A 9,471-nucleotide genomic window follows, 5' to 3' on the forward strand; every position below is an offset into this window, starting at 1 on the left:
TGGTGAAGGCACTGTTCCAGGTGTTGGAGACACGGCTCTGTATAGGGTACTAATGCAGAGCTTGAACTTTACTTGAGAAACAGACTAATGAATTAACCCCCACCCTGAAGAAGAGACACCCTCTTAGTTTATCCAGCGGCTACCCGCAGAGCTCCATGCATTGTCCTTGCTCCGGTGATCGCATAGACACAGCCTGCTCTTCTGTTGTGACTTGCTGCTGGAAGGAGGACCAGCAAGACCATAAGGAAGGCCCTTGTGTGGGATGGGGTCCTAGAAGGAGTAGGTTCGGAGTGGAGATTGTACTTGCGTGATTACATATTGAGGTCAAGGTCTTACAGGAGACACCACCACCCCATATTAGATCTGCGGTTAGACAAGTAAATTTCGAGAGCAGAGATCATAAATTCCCATTTCTCAGAGTCACTGGGAGAGTAGCGGGTGTCGATGTGTGTCCCCAGATTTTCATTTCACCAGCAATTTGAGCTCTCTTCTTAGGGATTTGAGAGTGGCTTTTAAAAAGCAAAAACAAAACCACACTCAAGGCATTTCTGTGTTTTGGGGTCTGGGGATATGGGAGCAAAAGTGGGGTGGTTAGCAGCCATGAACAGCAGCTCTGCTGCGTGTGACCTTGGGTAAACTATGGAGTCTGAACTTGTATATAGTTCATGTTTTGCCAGGTAGTCCTCCTGTGTCAGCCTGTGTTGGCATCACACGCCGGTGCCACCATGCATTGGGCTCCTGGCAGCACAAAACCCACTGACTCCTTGAGGTGGGAGAGTGGAAACACAGACTTTGAGACTCTGAAGTTTGGCTTTCCCGTCTCAACACTCTCAGTTCCGGACGGGAGTTCCGGACGGGCTGTGTGACAGTGCCATTTAACCTCCCTAAGTCCCCACTTGTGAGCTGGAGGATGAACTGATGCTGTGTATCATGTGTAGAGCAGGTCACAGCACTTGCCTGCCCTCGTGTCTCGTGGGCCAGTTGTTGTTGTTAATATTATTTGTTATTAACTGCTAACATTATTGCTGTTATGTACCGCTGGGTGTAACCTTGGGCAATCACTTACCCTTCAGACTCACTTTCCACAGGGGCGTTGCATGATAAGAAAGGGTAAGAAAATGTGGGTGTTCTCACTTCACCCATCCCTGCATCTAGTCCAAACCTAGCCTGTCATCTCTGCCGACTTCTTACCCAACTGGGCCATTATCATGTTCATTCTTTCTAGTTTTCATGGATTTGGAGAGGTCTTTAGTAATAAGGCGTATCCTTATCAACTGATGTTTGGTAACTACATGGTGATGAGCCACCAACTGTAAGACGACTTCTCATTTCAGAGATGTGACAATGGGTATGTGTGTATGTGTGTTGCTTAGTGGATGAAAAGGTAACAGTGTCTCCTTTTCCAGGCTCTTTGATCTGCAGGGGATGGGGGAACCACCTGGGAACATTAACTACAAGAGGCCTGTAGTGGGAGGGTGTACCCCCGCCCAAGTTAGGGCATGTGTACAGCTACTTTCCTCCCCGCTCTCACCCTACATCCACAGTCGATGCTTCGAAATCAGCGGACCTCACTCCAGGAGCTCTACAGCCACGAGAGCTTCCTCAGCAAGCTCAACCAGGAGCTGATCAAGTCCATCCAGGACATGGAGGACAGCATGGCCCTGAGCGTGCGCACAATGCTGCAGCAGCAGGGCATTCTCGGGGTGAGCCACCTCCTCCCCTCTGCTAGCCTCCTTCTCCTGCAGGTGCGCCCTCTGCTGGCTACTCCCGACCCCTGTCTGAGAAATGCACTTCGTCCCCACTTAACAGCCCGGAGACTTTGGGCTAACCTTATATCTTGGAGCTTGGTGGAGTGGATCCCAGTAACACCCACCGCAAAAGGGAGGTTGTGGCTATCACACCTGGCATTTGTGCAGTAGAAAGTTATTTGGTGCTGCCACTACCACCACCACTGCCATTAAAGTGTCAACAGTGAGACTCCAAATGCTCAATGTGCGATCATATAAACCTCCCAGCAGCCCGACGGACTGTTCGTTCCAGCTTTTGCCCTCATATTCTTGTCCTCATTTTTAGATAAAGAAATGGAAAGCACAAGGCTGGGGACTGGATTTGCTCCAGGTCATCTGGATAGCAAGAATCGGGGCGAGGATTTGAACCCAGGCAGTCTTACCCCAGATCTGTGCTGTCCTTGCCCGGCTCTCTTTCTTTTTAGGGAGTACAGTTGATTGAGTCTGCTGTTATCTTGCTGGAGGAGTAACTTTGTACTATCTGAAGCCCACCCTGCTATTAGGAAACCCAGTGGTGGCTTGTAGGGTCTGAGAGCCAGCGAAGCATCCTCCTGGTGCTGGGGAAAGGGCGGAAGGTCTGGGCTGGAGAACAGTCAGAGAGTGGATGACTGCAGTTGGCCCGGAGCTGACCTGGTGTGTGTGAGATACAGAGGAATGTTCAGATGCTGGGGGTGGATTAATCTCTCAGGCTGCGTGAGGTAGGAAGGAAGGTACTAGAGCAGGGAGCTTCCATAGGAGTAAGGTCAGGGGTCAGCAGGGCTGGCTTCTGTTGTAGCCTTTTCTTCCTATTTTGCAGATGGCCATCTTCTTACCATGTCCTTAAGCCTTTTCTCTGTGTGTGTGGAGAGAGTGCTGCTGTCTTGTGGGGACACACCGGTCTTCTCTGATGAGGGCCTGTCCTTGTGACCTCAGTTCCCTAAGGGTCCTGTCTCCAAAAGCAGTTACACCTAAGAAGTTTTGGTAGACACAGTCCAGTTGTAACAGAGATCAAAGCCACACTGCCCTTCAGCCCAAGCAAACTTCTTGTTCACACACACACACACAGACACACACTCGCACATACGCATGCACGCACACACGCATGCACACATGCACACCCTTGCATGTGGAGGCCACTAGGTCGTGTTGTTCCTTAGACACTGTCCATCATCTTTATTGAGACGGGGTCTCTCCCTGGAACCTGAGGCTTGCATATCGGACTAGGCTGAGTGACTAGCATGTCTCCGGGATCTGCCTGTTTGGATACTTCCAGCACTGGGATTTATACACCCACAACATCACACCTGTGGGTATTGGGGTTTGAGCATCCCTCTAGCCCCTTAGACCTATGGGCCTTGGGGAGCAGCTATCGTGAGACTGCCCACATAAAACTTTCCCTCTAATGGGGTTGCAGGCACTTGCAGTTGGCATTTGGTCTGTGCTGTACTGGAGTTGAGGAGACTTGGGGAGCTCCAAGGGGAGCTCTGATTCAGACATTGGTGCATCAGAAAGACTTCCTGGGGAAAGCCGTACTTGAGCTGAAGTCTGCAGAGATGTGAACTGGTGAGATTGGACAGACGAGTGTTGCAGGCAGAGGAAACAGGGGCCTTAGATATGGGGTGAGAGGGAGCGAAGGGGAGCTCAAGGAGCTACAGTTGCTATTGGTTGACTGCACAGCAAGGTGTGAGGGAGGGATGGGGGAAAGATGAGTTCATCCCAGGCCAGATCGTGCAGGCTCTTTTCAGCCATGGCAAGGAGTCCATTGAGGATTGGAGTGGGAGCTAGTGGCTCTCCGGCCTCTCGTCAGAGGCGGGAGTGGGGCTGTGGCGGTGTGCTGTGGCCACAGCCCACTGTGAGCTGGAGAACCAGCAGAGGCTGGTGGTCAGCTGACCTCACCCCTCCTGTAGAATGTCATCGACATCTTGGAGTACTCAAACAAGAAGCGTGTGGAGCAGCTGAGGTCTGAGCTCCAGGAGTGGAAAGAAAAGGAGGAGAACAAAACGAACAGTAAGGGGTGGCCCCCTGGCCCCCGCCTCATCCAGGAGCTTCTGGGGGAGGGCAGCTCCTTACCAGGCCCGTGCTGCCTTCTAGGGGGAGCACACAACTGCGGGCTAGAGCGAAGAGCTTACAAAGCGGGAAGCATGCTCAGTGTTTTCCAGGCCTGGGTGGTTGAGTGTCAGTGGCTGCACACCCATTGTACCCTCCGGGGATGCAGGGACTTTTCTCACACCGCACCTGCCAGATAGGAGACTGAAGCCGGGGAGAGGAAGCCCCTGCTGCAGGCTATGTGGCTAGGAGTTGGAATCCAGGCTGAGCCTGTCAAGGTCCCTCTGGGAGGCAATGGCTGGGACCCAGGCCTGGCTTTCATTGCTCTGGATCTGTGATTTTTTTGCCCCTCCCTGGGAGGCTAGATGCTGAGAGGAGGTGTGTGTCGGGGGCTTGTGCCAGGCAGTCTGCGACACTGGGGATCCCCTCCGCGGAGGAAGGCAAGATGGTGTTATCTTTCATTCATTTACTTTTTATACGATACTCTGTATAGCTCAGGCTGACTTGGAACTCACTTAGTAGCCCAGGCTGGCCTTGAATTCTCACCAGCCCTCCCGCCTGAGCCTCTCTGGTGCTGGGATTATAGGTGTGAGCCATAGCGGCTGCTAGATTTTGTCTTATTCCTGCTAAGGATCATGTCTTGGACATCAGTGTCCGCCTATCTCTCTGGTCTTGCCTCCTCGGGGACATGTATCTGAGGATGCTGAGATCCAGTCAGGGATAGTCTTGGTGGGGACCACTTAGCCGTCAGCAAAGCTGGACTGTCTAAGGACCTTGTACTTTTCCATTTCTCCTTTCTGGGGCCTGAGACCCTAGCAGCTTCAGCTTCCACCACCTCCTACCTCGTGTGGGCACACCTCAGCCCAGATCCCAGTCCACTGGCCAAAGACAGCTGGACTGCCGAGGTCTCCTGGGAAGCTCTCTAAAGGAAGGCCCAGACGTCTGCCCCTCCCTTCCCTGTGCTGTCCCTCCCTAGGCCTGCAGCGGGAGGTTGAACAGCTGCATGCTGAGATCCTAAAGGCCCACGAGGAGGTGAGTTTCCTGAGCACCTACATGGACCACGAGTATCCCGTCAGGTCGGTCCAGATCGCCAATCACATACGCCAGGTGCAGCAGGCAAAGGACAGTCAGCAGGTAAGGGAGCCCTTGGCCCCATACCTACACCGCGTGGAAGGTGCGAGTGGTGGTCAAACCCCTTTTGCCACCCCCCAGGACGAGCTGGACAACCTTAAGGAGATGCGTGACATGGTCCTGGGGGGTTTCTCCGACATGATTCAGGAGAAGAAGAAGAAAATCCTGAGGTCTCTGGTGGTGGTGAGTAGCTGGGTGCTGTGGCGGGTCTCCAGGCCCTCCTAGCTTCCCCGTCCTCTGCCTCTGGTGTCCCTGTCAGTCACCTATGTGCTCCTGCCTCTGTCCCCAGAAAACCCAGCAACCCTATGAGGAGGTACTTACGCTGAAGACACAGGATAGCCGGCGCCTGCAGAGGTGCACAGTCTGGTTCAGAGAGGTGAGGGCACCAGGAGGGCCATGGCGTGCGCGCGGGACCTGCAGGTGGGCCATGGCGTGCGCGCGGGACCTGCAGGTGGGCCTTGGCTTGCACAGACCTGGTCCTCAGGAGGGGCCCTGCTCTGGTTTAGCCTTCTTCTTTGACTGCACCATTGCTGCTACTCAGCATTCCTCTCAAAGGGGATTCCTGCTGGCCTGGACCTTGCCTCGCTGGCCACCATTGCAGGCCGTGACCCATTAGCTTCTTCACATGTCCCCTGCTCTACGCTAGCTGCTTCCCTTTACCCTCTGGGCCATGATCAGAGTTAGGGGACGAGGCTCCGCCCTCTCCGAGTGAGTATCCATCAGTTTTCAAGTCGAGGTCCCCATCTCCACCAGTCCCTTTTTCTCACGTTGTGTGTCCCACCTCTTTGTCACCTGCCTCCATTCTTCACTGTCCCTTCACCTCACTTGAAAGGCCCATTCCTGGTCCTAAACCCAGCACGCCATAGTGACAAGGCCCATACCATCTTCCCAGACACCTTCTTTTTGAGTGTTGTCCCTTTTCCCCAGGCTCGGACTTCACACTTCCTTTCTGTGTCTCCCTCAGCTAATTGAGCAGATGAAGAAGGAGATACCCATACTAACTGCGGAGGTGGGGAAAATGTATGCAGAAATCTGGAATCCCCGAGACGTCGTTTTTAAGGATATTCTACTGCAGAGACCCAAGTATGTAGTCTAGGCTGCCATGCTTGGCTGGGCAGGCCTGTTCCTAGGGAAGGCAAGAGTCCCGGCATGGAGGGGAGGAACCCTGGGTGTGCCTCCACTCTGCCTCTAACCTAGACACAGCTTTCTCTGTCCATCTCTGATGTAGCTGACACAGATGGTTGGTTCCAGGGATATGGGGGACAAGGGTAGAAGGATATCTTTCCTGTTTGAAAGGCTTCTGTGCCCCAAGAAGAGAGTGTCTTTCCTTCCAAAATTAACCTTCAGGGCCTGCTTTACCTGGGATTAGACTCAATTGTAGGGCCAGGTGGTAGTGGGAACAGGCTAGACCTCTTCATGATGCTACCTCAGGACCTTGTGTGGTGACTGAGCCCAGCATTTGCAAATTACATAATTTTCCCTTATGTCTCCCGTCTCTTCCCAGGCTTCTCTCTTTTTTTAAAATATTTATTTAATTTATTTATTATGTATACAATATTCTGTCTGTGTGTATGCCTGCAGGCCGGAAGAGGGCACCAGACCTCTTTACAGATGGTTGTGAGCCACCATGTGGTTGCCGGGAACTCAGGACCTTTGGAAGAGCAGGCAATGCTCTTAACCACTGAGCCATCTCTCCAGCCCCCTTCCCAGGCCTCTCTTTGTGTCCTACCCCTGCCTACCTCCTACTTGGTGTTTTGAGACTGAGTCTCACTTTGTAACTTAGGTTGGCTTCGAATATGATTCTCCTGCTCAAGCCTCCCAAATGCTGGGGTTACCATATGTTTAGAGAATTTTTTTTTTTTTCTGGGAGGAGATGTCAAGCAACATCTGCCTCCTAAGGTTTCAATGACAAACCAAAGTTTGATTCTACCATCGTTCCTTCTGAGAAACCGATGCGTTTGTTGGGCTTATTTACAGAGTCTGGGTCACAGGGGTCGCTGACAGGAGTGTGTGTGCTTCCAGCATGGGTGATGGCTTCCCTTAACTGTGTGGGTGGAACACCCCCCTCCCCCTTCTACTATTCTTTCTCAGTCTATAAATTCTAGCCTCTCTCTGAGACCCTGAAGCCACATGTCTGGTTAGGAGGAGCAGTTAGAAGCTCAGGTAAGGGCTCCATGACCCTCCCGGCTACCTTCTTCTGTGAGGGAATGCCATTAGTCCACAGATTGAGCTGTGATGATGTTCTGCATCGGGCACAGCCAAGCCTGTGAAGATGGCAGCTTGGCTTAGAGGACAGTCCCGTGCTGGTTGGCTTTCTCTGTCATGCATTTTCCATGTCACTTCTTCCTTCCTCTTGGAGTAACCCTTGGCTCCGCCCCCACAGAGCCGGGAGGGGGATGAGACATTAGGAGACACCAAGCTCTGAGCGTGGAACTGCTGTGAGCCCCATGAGCCTGGAAGAACTTGTCCCAGGGTTGTAAGTGGGGACAGTCAAGGAGGACGTGACATTGACATGAGTTTCTGCTCCCCTCTGATCTTGGTCCTTTTTAGGGGTACATTAGTCCTTGACGACTTGGTTTTCTTCCCACTTTTTGACCTGTGTATGTACACGCACCCCCGCCCCTGTGCTTGTGTGTGTGCACGTGCAGGTGGCTGTGGATTGAGTTTGGGGATGACGTCTCCCCCCTCTGTCCCTGATCCTGGTGTCTCTGTTGACCCTTCACAGTCTTTTTCTGCTTCCTGCCAGGTGCACCCCAGACATGGCTGTTGAACTCAACATTCCTGTGCAAGAACCACTCCCCTTCTGACCCACAATCCCTCCTCCACCCCTCTCCCTTGCTGCTTGAACCAGGCAGGAATTCCCAGTCCTTGCTGTCAATAAAGCTGGGTTTGTGTTTGCTTGGTGCTGGTGTATGGGGCCCCACTTAGGCTTTGCTGGACACGTCACAGCAATGGTCTTTGCCTTAAGAGCAGGGTTAGGCTGCTGTTCTGATGGCATCGGGGAGGGATGCTGGAGTGCGGCCTTCCCTCATCTCCATGGTTCCCTCCTGGTCCAGCGGGAGCTCAGCTTCCCTTACAGTTGGGGCCCAGAGCAGCTGAGGTCAGCGCCAAGGTAGAAGAGAGATTCCTTGAGATTTATTCACGCGGAGCCTTCTGGGTCCACAGTGCTGATGGCCATCTCTCTTCTGGCCTAGCCTTGCTCCTCCCCCAAATGCATAGGCCTATGGCTTGAACTCAGTCTAGGTGCAGAGCTAGTCACAGAAGTACACGTCAGGCCCTTACCTGTGGAGAGCCAATCCCCCAAAGAAAGCCTCCTCCAGCTCCCAGTGACCACACAAATGTCACAGCTGCAGGCTTCTTGGCTCAATTTGGAACTCCAAAGGACTGTTGTTTCCTTCTCTCACTCTGCAGCAGCCCCCCGAACCCCTCTGCCCCTGCCTTAACCACACACACACACACACACACATACACACACAGCAGAGGCAGACATTTGTCCCAGATGAGCCTGTGGAGACAGGCTTGGCAAGCGGGGCTCATCTGCCAGATATGCCTCGTAGGCAGACAGGGCTGTATTGCCTCGCTTTACCCAGTGCTTGGGGTGGCACCTGTATGAAACAAATGTGCCATCCTGAGCTATGGCCACAGGTTTTTTTTGTTTTTTTGGTTTTTTTTGTTTTGTTTTTTGTGATGGGGACCAAACTCATGCTAAACTGTTTACTGAATTGCAACCCCAGCCCCAGATTAGGTAAAACCCTCCAAAGGGAACGCAGGGTGGCTGCTTTGCTTTTTTGTGTCCATGAGACTCTCATCTGGACACTGTTTTCCAGCTGCAGGAGATGGGTGAGGCTTTGAAAGGAAGCACCTTTGATGGATCCTGGGGTACAGATGCCACAGTTTAAATAAACACGCAGTGGTCTAACCTACCAGGGGCTCTGTTTCTGAGAGGCAGTGGGGCTGTAGGACAGTTGCACCCACACGCTCCTTTTGCCTGACTGCGTCTGTTGGCCATTGAAAGCAGTGGGGCAAAGCCCGATCATCTCTACTCACTGCTGAGTAATCTGATAGCAACTGGTGCCCCTGAGTGTCCCGTGAGTGTCCCGTGAGGCAGAAGATCCTCTGAGGGAAGAGGGCTTGCATCAGGGCCTCAAAGGTCAGGGCTTCTTAGAGGGTCCTGAGAGCTGCTGTCTCGTGCAGCTTTAGAAGGGCAATGCTATCTTAGGTGAAGTCCTATGGGCATCACAGGTGAGAGGGTGCAGGTCCTCAGTCTAAGTCACTAGGATTCGGTGGGACACGGGGCAGGGATTGGTTTTCTGGATAGTCTTGAGGCATAGAGCCTGGCTAGAGAAAAAGGCTCATGGACACAAATGTATTAGCTGGGCATATGGGTGAGCTTCTCCTTTGGGGATTTTCAGTACTGTATTCAAGCTTTGTGATGGAGTTGGCTCTACACTGTGCTGACCCAATGAGCCTGATGTCAGGGTGAAGATGACCCCCACAACCTTGGGGTTTGGATGGGGGGGGGGTGTCT

At 52.8% G+C, this 9,471-nt stretch overlaps 1 protein-coding gene across 8 annotated transcripts in view; it reads left to right on the plus strand.

The window, feature by feature from the left end:
* LG8H20orf96 (linkage group 8 C20orf96 homolog) overlaps positions 1–7,840 on the plus strand; it is a 15,365-nt gene extending 7,525 nt beyond the window's left edge. For 6 of the 8 annotated variants that reach the window (XM_026787219.1, XM_026787222.1, XM_005363193.3 and 3 more), the window contains 7 exons: positions 1,545–1,703; positions 3,674–3,773; positions 4,789–4,946; positions 5,025–5,126; positions 5,233–5,319; positions 5,908–6,026; positions 7,690–7,840. In XM_026787219.1, the coding sequence (XP_026643020.1) occupies positions 1,545–1,703; positions 3,674–3,773; positions 4,789–4,946; positions 5,025–5,126; positions 5,233–5,319; positions 5,908–6,026; positions 7,690–7,750 (786 nt within the window). In that variant the 3' untranslated portion in view covers positions 7,751–7,840. The other 2 variants (XM_026787218.1, XM_026787221.1) reach the window with 2 other exon arrangements.
* The last annotated feature ends 1,631 nt before the right edge of the window (positions 7,841–9,471 follow it).

Source organism: Microtus ochrogaster, linkage group LG8, assembly GCF_000317375.1.
Source record: "Microtus ochrogaster isolate Prairie Vole_2 linkage group LG8, MicOch1.0, whole genome shotgun sequence".
Lineage (NCBI taxonomy): Eukaryota > Metazoa > Chordata > Mammalia > Rodentia > Cricetidae > Microtus > Microtus ochrogaster.